Source organism: Macrobrachium nipponense, chromosome 47 (genome assembly GCF_015104395.2).
Source record: "Macrobrachium nipponense isolate FS-2020 chromosome 47, ASM1510439v2, whole genome shotgun sequence".
Classification (NCBI taxonomy): domain Eukaryota; kingdom Metazoa; phylum Arthropoda; class Malacostraca; order Decapoda; family Palaemonidae; genus Macrobrachium; species Macrobrachium nipponense.
In genome coordinates, this window is record NC_087222.1 from 35,419,943 (window position 1) to 35,435,286 (window position 15,344).

General features: G+C 45.9%; 1 protein-coding gene across 1 annotated transcript; it reads right to left on the bottom strand.

Moving 5' to 3' along the window:
- Positions 1-527: 527 nt before the first annotated feature.
- On the bottom strand, positions 528-14,944 carry LOC135204900 (serine/threonine-protein kinase mTOR-like; the record flags this gene model as incomplete). The annotated part of the gene is given in 6 exon segments (XM_064235143.1): positions 528-4,489; positions 5,322-5,493; positions 6,253-6,457; positions 6,644-6,774; positions 7,198-7,305; positions 14,768-14,944. Coding segments are annotated over 6 exon segments (4,005 nt in total), but the record flags the coding sequence as incomplete, so codon positions are not given.
- Positions 14,945-15,344: the final 400 nt, after the last annotated feature.

Genomic DNA, 15,344 nt, shown 5'->3' on the forward strand with positions numbered 1-15,344 from the left:
ATGTATTTCGCAAACTTCCCTTACGGAAAAGTTTAAGTAATCTTGCCCACCTAGGACTGCTGGTTGGGATAATCTGTGACCACAAAACTTCAATAACAATTTGCCATCCTTGCATTCTGCACAGCTATCCTGTAGGTTTCCTATAACATTTCAAAGGCAAGTTTAAAAACAATAAAAAACAAAGCTGACAGCACCAGTGATTTAGGACCATACAAACTCTCAATCTATATACCGTAAGTGACAAAAAAATGCAGAAAGTCAACAAAAAAAACCATCAAATTAAAGTACTGTAGCTGACAATTAAAATGAAATTTACTCACAATTTTTCTAAGCAACTCGACCTACAAAGACGCTAACCGAACACATTATGCAGGATCTGTAAAATTCATCACACACTCAATGGCTTCACGTTAGAACCATGTAATATTACGTACATCATTTGAAGCCAAATATATAGTGGACTAAACAGTGCTCCCATATTACAGGGTAACATTAAATTATATACAGACAGATCAGGAAACACACAATAAAAAATTTAACTTTATTATTGACTAACAAAATCACATGACATGACAGCTTATCACTAGTTTTTTGCAATGCCCGGCTATGTACAAAAACGTATCGAAGTACAATCTTAGTAGTATACCTTTTGATTACACATTTTTAAAGTATTTTTTTGTAGTTTTGCTAACTGGTCATCCTCTACACCCATACAAATATAAGCAAAAATATGAAAATAACCACTGCAGTATACAAACCCACTAAAAATAGTCTTATGTGTCACCTCCCTCGAATCAACATTTAATTCTGAGGAACAATTGAACAACAGTATGAAATCACTGATGTTCACCAGTAAAACTCAAATTCAAGAGAATTTGGATACATTGGGTGAACATAAACCCTGATTTTCTTCACAGAACCTCTGTCATAGCAAATCAACTACACCAGCAATAGAGATATGTACAGTACAGCTCAAAATACGTTTACAGTCTGTGTAATGACTGCATCTAGATCACAAGTATTCCAACAAAATCTTGTAGTAGTAAAATATAGCATCTACTATCCTCATTTTACCAGATTAAAACAAAAATCTGAAGCACCATCGCTTGAATTTGAGTTTTTCAAAAGTTTAAAATAGGTCACATCTTGTATTATATACATTATAATAACAATCATCTCGTAAAATATCAGATATACTATTTATTTACAAATGCTGCTGGCTAAAACTGTGCAAAACGCTATCAGTGGCCAAATAAGAACTCTGTACATTTAGCCATTTACCAAAATGGGCACCAACCAATGTAGCACTGGCAGAGGTTTTCGTGAGATGTTGCCTGAGCGATCAGCAATTCAACTTGCTTGTGTACATCCAAAGGTTCGTCGTGGCAGAAGTCTCGTCCGGTCAGCTTGTCGCGGACTCTGTTGATGATGGCCACGGCTCTCTTATTCAGGGCCTCCGAAGTCCCCAAGTCCTCCCTGAGCTCAACCTTCTTTGTGTGAGAGCCCAGAGGCGCCGTCGACGAAGTTGCTTCCATTATGGGCGTCTGAGGAGTCTCGGTCGTGCCGACCCTACCACCGCTGATACTCTCCCCCACGACCGAACGCTTGCTCCTGGGCTGAGTGTGTTCCATCAGACGCCAGTTGAGCAGAGGGTCATAGACGAAGGCTTCCAACATGGCCATGAGAGAGTCCTTGTTTCGACGGATGAGCCCCATGACCGACTCGCAGGTCATTCGATAAGTCCCATCTATCCCGGTCACCTCCATTGCATTGATCAGCATCCGGGTTAGACGGAAGGGGATCTTCTCTGGGAACTTCTCACGAGTCATGGCAACCTCGAAGCAGTCGCCGAAATCGATGTGGATGATCTTGCCCGAGAGTTGGTCCAGCATGAGGTTAGATGGGTGACGATCTCCCAGGCCCAAAACGTAGCCCACCATCGACATAACAGCCAAGGACCTCGTGTAGTTGGTGCGGCGGTCGAACCACACTTCTGAGGAGGGGCTCTTGAACCAGAGTAGGCGGGCGAGGTCATCTCCTTGCGTGTGTTCTAAGGCGTGTTCGAATACCTCGACCTTCTGCATCAGTGTCAGGTGGTCGAGATCTTGGGCCATCCTCATCATGATTCTGTGCTCAATGTTCAGCAGGATCTTCTTCTTCTCACGCCAATCTCGGATGAGGGCGTGCAAGGTGTCGCAGTGTGGCACCCAGCCGATCAGTCCCGAGTTGGTGGACAGGGGAATCACAGCAAAACGCTGAATCGTGAGGTTTCGTCTGAATGTGTCGGGATTGCTGATGAGGAGTGTGTTGACCAGACCAAAGAGCTGCATGACCCTCTCATCCTGCCGCAGATCTTCGTGTCCCTTCAGCAGAAAGCCAAAGTCCTTGCCGTGGCTGCCTCGTATGAACAGCTTGCGCGGTCTCTGCTTCGATGTTAACACCTGGAGAGAAGACTGAACCTGGGCAATGCAAATAACTGGTATATTGGGGGCGTAAGACCCAGGGACGGCGATGTCCAGGTCTCGGCACTTGAGCAGCCTGGGGGAAACTGACTGCAGCTCCAGTGAAGTCAGCTGGGGCAGCTGGCGTGATATACGACGGAAGACATGGTAATAGAGGTCCCAGGCCTGGTTCAACTCTCGGATGTTGCCCGACCTCTGGTAGCGGCGACACCATTCCAGGGCATCGAGGAGATTTTGCCCGTAGGCCTGATTGAAGGACATTTCCTTCAGCGTCTGAGGCCCACGTTCCATCATGGCGTGCAGGGGTTCCAGCGCCCGGAACATCCCAGACTCATTGCGTTCTCCGAAATACAGCCGGCTGGCCTCCTCCAAGCCCTCGTGCCATATCTCATGCCACAAGATGGCCACTCGGATCAGCTCCTCCGACACCATCATGGCCTGCTGGACCAGGTGTGCTGAATGTTCTCTCATACTCTTGAGGATCTTTTCGGCAGCCTGAACGCGGAGTGGCACAGCCGACTTGGCCGCCACAGTTAGCGGATATATCAGAGCCTGTGGGTGATGTTTGCCGATATCCATTAGTAACTGGTGGATGAGTTTCCCGACTAGGATTCGAGGGGTATCAATTCTCGCAATCAACTGGGGAATCACTTGCAGCCACGTATCAATCTGAATGGTCTTGAGCCCGTCGACCAGGGCTTCGTAGACCCCAGGCTGGTGGCCGTGCTCGAACCACACTGTCAGGAGTCGCAAGGTGTCCTGCAAACTGTTGCCATCACTCAGCGATATAGAACGGATGAATCCCTTCGTGGCTGCCACAGTGAAGTCTGCAGCAGTTTTCTTCTTCTTCGTCGGTGTGTTGGGATCTTCCGCTCCGCTTTCTGCTTTCACGGCATCAGACTTGTTCTTGTAGAAGAGGATGGCTTCAAAGTTCATGTACGCGTAAGCGTGCCACGCCTTGTAACAAGTCTCGTCCGTGTCCTTAGCGTGGGTGTAATAAGTCAGAATTGTGTTGATGTGGTCCTCGTTTAAGCCGTGAAGCTGCTCAAACCATTCGCCGAGCTTTAAGTACACTCTGGACACCAGCTTTCTGAGCTTGTTGTCGCCATTCTGGCCTTCCATGACGACAGCAGGTGCCAGGAACTGGCAGAAGTTTTGTAGCTGTCCGTAGGCTTCTTGACGTCTGTTGGGATACGTGTAAATGTGTTTACAGTACTGGTAAGTGACATGAGGGTGATTGGCAGGCAACGCTTGCTGTGGGTTTGAAGAAGGGTCAGAGCCAAGAAGCCTCACCAGTGTCTTGTGGGACAGAGTGAGACGGTTCGATTTCCGGCAGAGGGACGCAAACTTCAGCCAGGGCCTCATGTCCTCCTGAGGGTTGAGAACCAAAGATCTCACCTGAAGGATCCTTTGCCAGTCCTCGACAACTCTCTGACAACCTTGGAGTCTCTCCCACCAGATCTGCGTGATGGCCGTCCTTCTCTCGGGGACTAATTTGTACTGAATCACTTCCTCCAACTCGGCCAGCATCTGCACAGAAACCATCACGTTGTAAGCCCGCTGGTAACTCTCTCCGACCATGGCCGTTAATTCCGTGTCCAGCAAGTCACGGGCGGAGTCGATCAACTGCTGAGCCGAGCGGTACTGGTCCTTGTGCACTGCCAAGACTGCGCGGTAGAAAGCACCTTCCTGGGTGTCGCGCGGGATGTACTTCGTATACTTCTCCATCATGGGCCACTCACCCATGGCCCAGGCAGATGCCGCCGCTACGCGAGACATCTGGCCACGACTGTCATCTTGAAGATCGCCGTTCCAGCACTCGTACGAGACGCTGTATAGTTCCCCCCATTCCCCGAGGGCTTCCAGACACCTCATCTGACCCAGCATCAGGTCGAAGTCGTCCGGTCGAGCCTCGAGCTTCGTCTGGTACGCCTGGAGGGCCTGGTCCCAGTCGTGGAGTTTCTCGTGCCACCGTTCTTGGACCTTCATGTCGGTGCGGTTGTTCTTGCGCGCGTACTCCAAAAGACCTGCGGGAGAAAACGTACGTTAAGGCACAGAAGGAGAGGGACTGTTCAGAACAGACACTAAACACTTCAAAAAATTTCTCTCACTACCTAAAAAATGTCTATCCAAAAAGAAACAAAATTTGGACTACTGAGAACTGAAACTAGTACTTCAAACAATTTCTCTCACTAACTTATAAATGATGTCTATCAAAAAAGAAACAAAAAATTATAAAAAAAAATTCTGCTACTAAATGACCACCAACTGTAATCAAATACACAAAGAATTCTACTTTGTTATAAATTCTTCACTGGAAAACAATCTACACATAATATGCAATGTATGAATCTACACATGCAATGTATGAGCAGATATGAAAAGTTATAAAGGAGTTTCCCCAGGATACTGAGTCACACTTCTATACTCATATGGCTATCCTGAAAGAGTAGTTAATGGAGCAAAGATAAGCTAAAAACCTTGGACAGCTTGGTAGGAACAGTGCTGTACATGGACAAAGAAAAAAAAAAAAAAAAAATGGAAGACAAATGTATATGCAGGCAGTCCACGGTTATCGACAGCGGTCCCATTCTTGGCTGGGTGCTAATCGGCGAAAACTGCCATTAACCGAAACTCGGCAATTTATGGCGCAAAGCTTCGATTAATGGCGTCAATAACCGGTTAATGGCACTTCTGTTAGGTATTTTATAGTGCCCTTACTCCATTATCAGCACCTGATAGCCATTAACTGAGTCCCCCGATATCCGGGGACTGCCTGTATGACAAAATGACCTGAAACTAAACTGCAAAATGACACAAAACAAAATCACTGCAGGAAATTCACGCTGACATACGTACCCGAAGCAGCTTCCTTCTGTCCCAGTTTGTTGTTGATGGAGATCAGATGCTCCAGAACTTGTGAAGTGGGACCTTTGTGGAACTCTTCCTCCTTGTAATGCAGAGCTTTAGCGTACGCTCGGCATCCCATCGCTTTCTCTCCCAAGAGCTGGAGCTCCAGAGGAAGTGGGCCCTGCAAAACCAAGGTGCTTCAAGCCCTCAAAGGAAAAATGTTAGACCGAGGCAAACTTGGGAGATTTGCAGGGAAAAATCTATTGACCGGTACAGAGACCAAAGTGAATTAAGAAAGTATGTGATTGCAGTCTGCTTATGATAATTCATACATCATATTTTTGCAATTCAGAACTAGGATTTAGACCTATATGAACATACAGATGATACTATACAGATGCAATTTCCATCCATTATTATAATGATTATGATTATTGTTATAATGTATCTTAACCAGACAACTAACTGAATTAAATTTTAGACTGTCAATAGGCTAGTCAGAAGGATGTGTCCCAGAATTATACGGCTAGTGTGAAGGACGTATCCTTGAATTATAGGACTAGTCTGAAGGACCTGTTCTACAATTATAAGACTAATCTGAAAGACCTCTCCTAGACCTGTTCCAGAATCAGAGGCGACAACTAAAGGAATTCATGAGCTGAAAGCAGCTGGATAACTTCATAAGCAAAGGGCAGAGCAGCTGATGTAATGAGAGACAAGGAGCAGGCAGTAATTCACTTCAGGAATAGATGTCAAAAGTTGGTTTCAACTTGAGGAAGGTGCAGAGGCTGGAAAAACAGACTATGATCCCTCAAACTGATATTATGTATTTGGATATGTAATAAGAAATGGACAAGGAAGAGTTACTCATGAAAATCTGTAGAATTGGAAGTATGATAAACTCAAGGACACTACTTAGCATCAAGAAATTCAGTCTAACCTTATCACAATGCTCCATGAACTCTGCCAGGTTGAGGAGTGTCTGCGTGATCTCCGGAATGTCCTGAGAAGTCAATGCTTGGCGTAATGACTGCAACAAGTCATCCTGCAAGCTTTCATTGAGCTCGCTCCAGCAGGACACAAAGGCAGCGTTGAAGAGGTCCCGAGACAGCTGGACGTACGTTGTGGCCACTGAGTAACATGACCTGTGAGGGGGGAGGAAAGAATTGATAATCTTCAAAAGATGTTTCGACAACATTTAAGAAAAGTTATGTCAAAACTTTCCCCAACTTTTCCGCGTGTCAAAATTCTAAATGTGCCAAAGACTGACCCACATTAGGCCTAACTATACTTAAACGAGCACAATAGGCATCGCCAACCTTACAACTTACCTCAAAGCAGGCGATGGTGAGGCCTTCATGAGCTCGATGCTGAATCGTCTCAGCCACTCCAGCCAATCATCCTTGCTCACCAATCGCGTGAAAAGCCAAGCTCGCTGAAGAGACTGGACCATGACTGTACCCTAAGGGTGTGAAAATGAAAGTAAATTCATCTGACTTTGGTAGCAATATGTACTTGTAAGAATACCCAAGCCATCTTTTAGTCTTTGAAACCACAGAGCCATACCTGTGTCACATAATAAATATTTGCGCTACCTATTTCATAAAATTAGAATAAGCTTTAGTATTTCATAGACCTAGCATTATGCCACAATAATTAATCTATGTAATAAAAAAAAAAAGGCACAAGAAAATTAGATATCCAAATCCTGTTTATTTCACCAAGCAGTGTCTGAGGAGGACACTATTCTATAACCATTTGACTAAATAATGGATAATGCAAGGCAACGAATTATACGATCTTCAAAATAATAGCACAATAATTCTCTCTTTTCCCTTCCTACTTCTAGTTACATACAAACACATGTACAACATGCACAAATTACCTTCTTGATCGTCGTGGAGTCTTCACTGTGGTGATTACGGGACCCATGTCGCCTAGGGCGCATGTGAGTTGATATGATCGACATCTCACCATCAGACACAGTCTTTCCCTGAAGAGTAAAATAAAGAATATTGCCTCTGAGAAATCTACAGGAATCATGTTTGACAGAAATAAAGTTCAAGTTCCTTTTCCCACAAAGCCTCTTAATTAAACTACTCTGAGCTTAAATTATGCTCCTGAAATTTGGTTAAAAAATGATATTGTCATGTTACAATAAAGTTTTATACATACTTACCTGACAGATATATACTTAGCTATAGACTCCGTCGTCTCCGACAGAATTTCAAATTTCGCGGCACACGCTACAGGTAGGTCAGGTGATCTACCACCGCCCCTGCCCCTGGGTGGCAGGACTAGGAACCATCCCCGTTTTCTAATCAGAATTCTTCTCTTCCACCTGTCTCCTGCGGGGAGGCTGGGTGGGCCATTAATCGTATATATCTGTCAGGTAAGTATGTATAAAAAAAAACTTGTAACATGACAATATCATTTTTATACATTCAACTTCCCTGCCAGATATATACTTAGCTGATTAGCACCCATTGGTGGTGGGTAAGAGACAGCTAACTACTGAAATAGACAGGTAAACAACATATGTTGTAGGTATTAATAAACCTTGGTTCCTACCTTATTAGGCTGAAGACTTCGCGGCTACTGCCTTGGAGTCTGCTTAGCCTCAAGAGCCTCAGCGAGATATTGATCTATGGCTAAGAGTTCTTGTGGGTCTGCCAATGGGGTCTTATCCACTTACTCGGCAGAGCCTAAAGGCCTTTGTCATTGGGTGCTATTCCACTAACATGACAATACACCTTGTTTCAAGGAGCACAAAACCGATCCCGATCACCTGATCCTAACATCCTGTTAGTTCTAAGATTGTAAGGAGTTATCCCCGAACTCCTACAAACAACCAAAAACTCGAAACATAATTAATTTTACTTTCATTACAAAATATACAAAAAAAATTTTGTACTCCCCTACTAGTCATACATACCCTTGATCCCCTACCAGCAATGACACTTTCTGCTCCCGTGCGACAGTAGTGAGCTTGCTAATAGAAAACCAAGCACATATCTGACAAGAGGGTTTATGTACGATAAAAACACAAAATTAAGGATCAGTCTTTGCTCCAAGACCCAGTACTGTATCTGCTGATACAAAAGGACCTAGCGAGAAGCACTTCTCATAGGTCACTCTCACATCCTTCAGATAATGAGATGCAAACACTGAATTGCACCTCCAATATGTAGTCTCAATGATATTCTTTGAGAGACATATTCTTTTGGAACGCCAAAGACGTTGCTACTGCCCTAATTCATGAGTCTTGACTTTTAGAAGACCGAAGGATTCCTCCGAGCAGTTCTTGTGAGCGTCCGTAATAACGCTTCTCACAAAGAAAGCCAAGGCGTTCTTGGACATGAGTCTTTTGGGGTTCTTCACCGCACACCAAAGACCTTGTTGACAAGCTCCCATCTGTCTCTTCCTCTCTAAATAGTATTTAAGCGTCTCACTGGACAGAGAGATCTCTCTATCTCTCTGTCTACCAGGTTAGATAGGCCTTTTACCTCAAACTTCTGGGCCAAGGTTTTGACGGGTTTTCGTTCTTTGCCAGAAAACATTGTCTGGAAAGAACAGATGGCAGCATCTCCTTTGAACCCCACCGGGGAATCCAGAGCGTGTAATTCGCTCGTCCTCTTGGCTGTAGCGAGCCAGCCACCAGGAACAAGCATTTCCTAGTGACGTCGCGGAAGGACGCCAGATGTAAAGGCTCGAATTTATCCGATGAAAGGAATTTCAGGACCACGTCTAGATTCCAACTAGGTGTTCTAGGAGTAGCTGCTTAGAAGTCTCAAAAGATCTAATTAGATCGTGTAGATCTTTGTCGTTAGCAATAAGTCCAGGCCTCGATTCCTGAATACTGAAGACAGCATGCTTCTGTATCCTTTTATTGTCGAGACAGATAGGGTGATTCCTCTCTCAGAAAGAGGAGGAAATCGGCAATATTCACTATAGAGGTACTGGAGGAGGACAGCTTCTGACCCTTCACCACCTCCTAAAGACTTCCCACTTTGACTGGTATACTCTTCTCGTCAAAGCTCTGCGGGCTCTAGCGATAGAGCCCGCAGCCTTGCGAGAAAAGCCTCTCGCTCTGACAAGTCTTTCGATAGTCGAAAGGCAGTCAGAGCGAGACCTGGGAGGTTGTGATGAAACCTCTCGAAGTGGGGTTGTCTGAGTAGATCGTGTCTGTTTGGAAGCGATCTGGGGAAGTCCACTATCCACTCCAGTACCTCCGTGAACCATTCCTGGCTGGCCAAAAGAAAATGGGGCTATGAGTGTCAACTTCGTGCTCTTCGAAGCTACGAACTTCCTGAGCACTTCCCCCAGGATTTGAACGGGGGAAAAGTGTATGCGTCCACACCCGACCAATCCAATAGGAGAAACGCGTCTATTGCGAAGGCTCTCGGATCTTCCACTAGAGAGCAAAAGATCTCTATTCTTTTGGAGAGGAACGTCGCAAACAGGTCTATGTGCGGTCTCCCCCACAGGGACCAAAGACTTCGACACACTTCTTCGTGTAGAGTCCATTCTGTGGGAAGGACCTGGTTTCTCCTGCTCAGTCTGTCCGCTCTCACATTCTTGATCCCTTGAACAAACCTTGTGAGGAGAGTTATGCCTCTTTCTTCCGTCCAGGTTAACAGATGTCTTGTCAACTGATAGAGGGAGAAAGAGTGCGTGCCTCCTTGCTTGCGTATGTAAGCCAGAGCCGTGGGTGTTGTCCGAGTTTATCTGTATCACCCCGTCTCTGACTATCTCTTCGAAGAACTTTAAGGCTAGGTGTATGGCCACAAATTCCTTGCAATTGATGTGCCAGACACCTGTTCCTTTGTCCAGGTGCCTGACACCTCCCTTGCTCCTAGCGTCGCTCCCCATCCCGACTCCGAAGCGTCGGTAAATAACACTTGGTCTGGGTTCTGCAGAGCAAGCGATACGCCTTCGTTCTTTTGAAGCGGAGGGATCCACCACTTCAGATGATCTTTTTTACTTCTTGTGGAAGTTGGAAGATGTCCGAGAGTTGACCCGTCTTCCCAACTCCACACCTCTTTGAGGAAAAAACTGAAGAGGGCGAAGGTGAAGTCTCCCTAGCGAGAAGAACTTTTCCAATGAGGACAGGGTCCCTAAAAGCTCAGGTAATCCCTCGCTGAGCTGTTCTTTCTCTCTAAGAAGCTCGAGATTCTCGACAAACCTCGAGCGATTCTTTCTCGCGAAGGATATACCCGAAAACCCCGAGAATCCATCTGAATCCCCAGATAGACCAAGTTCTGGCTGGGGATCAGTTGTGACTTCTCGAGGTTGACGAGCAACCCTAGCGAATCTATCATGTTCCTTGTTACTTCTAAGTCCTCCAAGCACTGAATCTTCGACTTGGCCCTGATCAGCCAGTCGTCCAAGTAGAGGGAGATGTTTATCCCCTCTAGGTGAAGCCATCTTGCTACATTCGCCATCAGGTTGGTGAATACTTGTGGGGCTGTAGACAGACCGAAGCACAGAGCCCTGAACTGAAAGATCTTGTCTCCTATTACAAAGCGAAGATATTTCTTTGACAAATGGTGAATGGGAACGTGGAAATATGCGTCTTGCAGGTCCAGAGAGACCATCCAATCTCCTGGACGAAAGAGCCGACATTACAGAGGCGGACGTTTCCATCCGAAACTTCTTTTTCTGTACGAAGCGATTCAGAGCGCTTACGTCCAGAACTGGCCTCACCCCCCGATGCCTTTGGTACTAGAAAAAGGCGATTGTAAAATCCCGGGGAGTGTGGATCCTGCACAAGTTCGATGGCCTCTTTTTCCCACATTTGCTCCACCATTTGAAGGAGAGTCTTTCTCATTAACGGGTCTCTGTACCTCGCTGACAGTTCCCGAGGCGTAGATGTTAGGGGCGGGCTGTCGTCGAAGGGGATTACATATCCCTTCTTCAGGACCGACACTGACCAAGGGTCGGCTCCCCTTTTTGCCCATACTCCTGCAAAGAGTTCTGGAGTCTGGCGCCCACTGGTGCTTGGAGGAGCAACAAGTCACTTTGATTTCTTGAAGGGCCTAAATGAAGACCTTCCTCTCTTTCAGAGCTCTTCTTTCTGGCAGGGGGACGAGCCGCTGCACCTCCACGAAAGGGCGCTGTGCGGACGGACGAGATTCCTTTCTTAACCGTCGACATACAGGGCTGTCCTTTCTGGACGTTTGCGTTAATAGGTCTTGTGTCGCCTTCTCAGTTAGCGAGCGAGATATATCTTTCACTAACTGAGAAGGAAACAGATGATCTGATAGAGGGGCGAACAGTAAGGCAGTCCTCTGGCTCGGAGAAACCCCTTTCGATAAAAGGGATCCATAAACTGATCTCTTTTTCAGGAGACCAGCACCAAAAAGGGAAGCCACTTCACCCGAACCGTCCTGTACTGCCTTGTCCATGCAGGACAGGACGCTATGGAGAATTTCTGGGTTTTTCAGAAACTCCGGATCCTTAGATTTGTTGGCCAGAACTCCGAGTGACCAATCCAGAAAAATTGAAAACCACCTCTAAAGTGACAAAAAGTCCTTTAGAAAGTGGTTCAACTCTGAAGTGCTCCACGTCGCTCTGACCGATAACCTAACCCCGGAGTGACTCTAGAGGTCCTCCACTAAATTGGCCAAAAGTTCTGGCATCTGCAGAGGCAGGTAGAGAAAGGACCCATGTCTCTCCTGTCCCATACCAAATACCTCTCTTCCCGTGCAATCTGGAAGGAGGCATGCAGAATACCGTCTTTCCTAACTCCTTCTTCTTGTCCATCCAAGAATCTAAAGAATGGAGTGCCTTCTTCATAGATATCGCCGGCTTCATTTTTAAAAAGGCCGACGATTTTGCCGTAGCTGAGCTCGAAAAGAGCGAACGAGGAGGAGGAGCCGCCGGACTAAGAGAATCTCCAAACTCTTGCAGAAGTAATGAGGCTAAGACTTTATAACTAGAAAGTCCCTCATTAGCAGGAGGTTCGTCATCAGACAACTCGTCTAACCCTCGATCAGACGAAGGAGAAAGTTCACGTTTTGAGGGAGAGTCCTTCCAAGATCTCCTATGTTCTGAAGGAGAGGAGCTCCTATTTGGAGAAGAGTCATAACCTCCAAGGAACGAGTCCCCGACTCTTGCCTCCTGGCTCTTGACTCTTGCCTCCTGACTCCTGCCCTTCCTGGCTCCTGTCCTGAACTCCTGACCTCCTGACTCCTGCCTCCTGACTCCGGACTCTTGCCTCCTGACTCCGGACCTCCTGGCTCCTGCCTCTGATCCTGCCTCTTGCCTCCTTGGCTCCTGGCCTCCTTGGCCTCCTGCCTCCTAGCCTTCCTTGGCCTCCTGGTTCCTCCTGGTCGGCCTCCTGCCTCTTGCCTGGATGCCTCTACACTCCTGGCTCTAGAGGCTCCTGCCTCCTGGTTTGACGTCCTCACCTCCTGGCTCTTGGCTCCTGCCTCCTGTGACTCCTCACTCCTGGCCGGTGCCAGACGTCTGATCATTTCATCCAAGTTCGTACCGGAAACCTCACCTCGAGTAGGAGTATCGCTCCTGGAGGCAGATACCTCCATACGTCTGGAGGATCTTTAATAGGAAGGGAAGTGTCTTTCTTCTAGAGGCTCCTTTGACAGGACTCCTACAAACGAGAAATCTGTTCCTGCATCGCCATCATGAACCTCTTTGTAGCCTCCTCTTTATCCTCTTCGGGAGGAGGGGAAGGAGGAGGGGAGGAGTCCATAGCCTCCACCTCCTGCCTCCTTCTCACTCTGGTTGAAAGAATGGCTCTTCTTGCCTTCTTCACTCCCGATGGAGGAACTCCTCAGGGAAGTTTTCAGGGCTCGAGTCAATATTCGGAGCCTTCCAACTCCTCTTGAGAGGCCGAGATCGATCTGAATCTCTCCAATCACGTCTCGGTGATGAAGATCCCGACGACGAGAAACACTCACGTAGGACGCTTTTACAATAGCGGTCCTTGGCAGTCTGGGGTGTCACAGAAAACCGCCGAAGGGACACCTGATCGGTGGGGATTCTCCACAACCTCCTTTCGGCTTTCGACATTCCTTCTCCTCTGGGCATGTGAGCTTGGAAGAGGTCTAGACCTAGGAGCGTTGCTGAGCCGACCAGATGCCCCCCCTCCACTACACGGCTGGGGACACTCATATCACTGTCCACTGAAAAACACTAGCCTTACCTTGTATGGCAGCCATTTTGTTTTCCATCAACTTGAAGGCTGCTTTTAGATCCGCAAGTTCTTTTGCTGGATCTACAGGTTCTGCAATAGGAGAAGGGGCTGCAATGGAAGGAGAAGTAGCAATACTTACCCTTGGGGAAGATCCCAAGCTTGGAATTAGTTCAGATCTAGAACTACTTAAACTTCTATGCGAAGCCTTCCTCACTCTTTCTCTTTCTAACTTTTTAAAATAATTAGTTAGATTCTTCCATTCGTTCTCACTCAAGTTCTCACATTCCTTACAAGTATTAGTAAAAGAACATTCATACTCCCTGCACCTCTTGCATACCGTGTGAGGGTCTACCGAAGCTTTCGGCAACCTCACCTTACAGCCTACATTCACACAACGTCTCACCAACCATACCAGAGTCAGACATTAGAAAATTTCCAAAATCAAGTCCACAAAAACAGTCCACAAAAGCGTATGCCAATCCAACAATCCAGATACGTCACCAAAAGTCGGTCAAGAAGATCAATTGCCGGTGAAAAAAGAAAAACCAATCGAGAGGAACCAACAACAATGTTGATGGTCCGGGCGACAGAAGAATTCTGATTAGAAAACGGGGATGGTTCCTAGTCCTGCCACCCAGGGCAGGGCGGTAGATCACCTGACCTACCTGTAGCGTGTGCCGCGAAATTTGAAATTCTGTCGGAGACGACGGAGTCTATAGCTAAGTATATATCTGGCAGGGAAGTTGAATGTATAAAATAAATATTTAATGAATTTTTATGATCTGTTTGCAAACTTGGGGATTGCACTGAACATCTTAGTCTTATGGTTAGTGATTATAAAGGCTTTAAGGAACATCTCAATCTTTGGTGTTGGTATACATAAGGGATGCTGCAAAGAACCTATGGAGGAGATGAAGTGAAGAACAAAGGGAGAAAGTGAAGAAAAAAGAGCATAAGACGAAGCAGAAAACTGAAGAAGTGAAGAGGGAGACTTAGTCAATGAACCAAGCTATTTGTGGATTACAGACTTTCACAGAGTACCTGAAAAAGAACATCAATTAAGAGGAAAAAGAAACGACAGCAAGAGGAGGACAGACTGAGTAGTACGGAAGCAGAAAAATATAACTATGAAAGAGCAATGAAAGACTTTATACATTCAAGTGCCGAAAAAGATTACAGACTTACACAAACAGAGGAAGACAGACTGAGAAGTAAGCAAGTAGGAAAACAACAATATCAAAAGAGGAACAAGGGAAGACTATATACATTCAAGAGCTAACAAAGATTGCAAACTTACACGAACAACTTTGGCCACCAAGATGTCATATCTCGGGTGATAAATCTTGTGCTTCACGGTGATTCGATTCACGATTGGAATGAAACGCTCGTAAGATCTGCCCAGCTGAGTTGCCAGAGCACAGAGCACTTCCATTGCATCAAGGCGGAGCTCAGTGCTTGTGTCAATGGTACGTAGCTGCAGAGGATTCAGAAAGCAAATGCAATAAGAATTTAACATGTAGCATAAATGCAATAAATGCACTCAAAAGATTGCCATCATTAACATAGTGACATTACATTTTCAATAAGTTTAGGAGTTCTCTAAAAATTGCTATCCAAAAAATAATAGATAAAATTTTGCAAACTAATTATAACTTTACAAATATACAGTTGGTATATTCCGACAGCTAGCTACCTAATCTTAAAAACACTGACCAACGATTTTGTCAATTCACAGGGGAAGAACTGGTATCGATTAAAAGCATTGTTTTCTGAGATTTCAGCAAAACATGACAGGCTAAAACCACAGAACTGAAAATCAAATGAACATTACAACACGAAACAAAATCATAATTCTGAATCACACCACGACATTC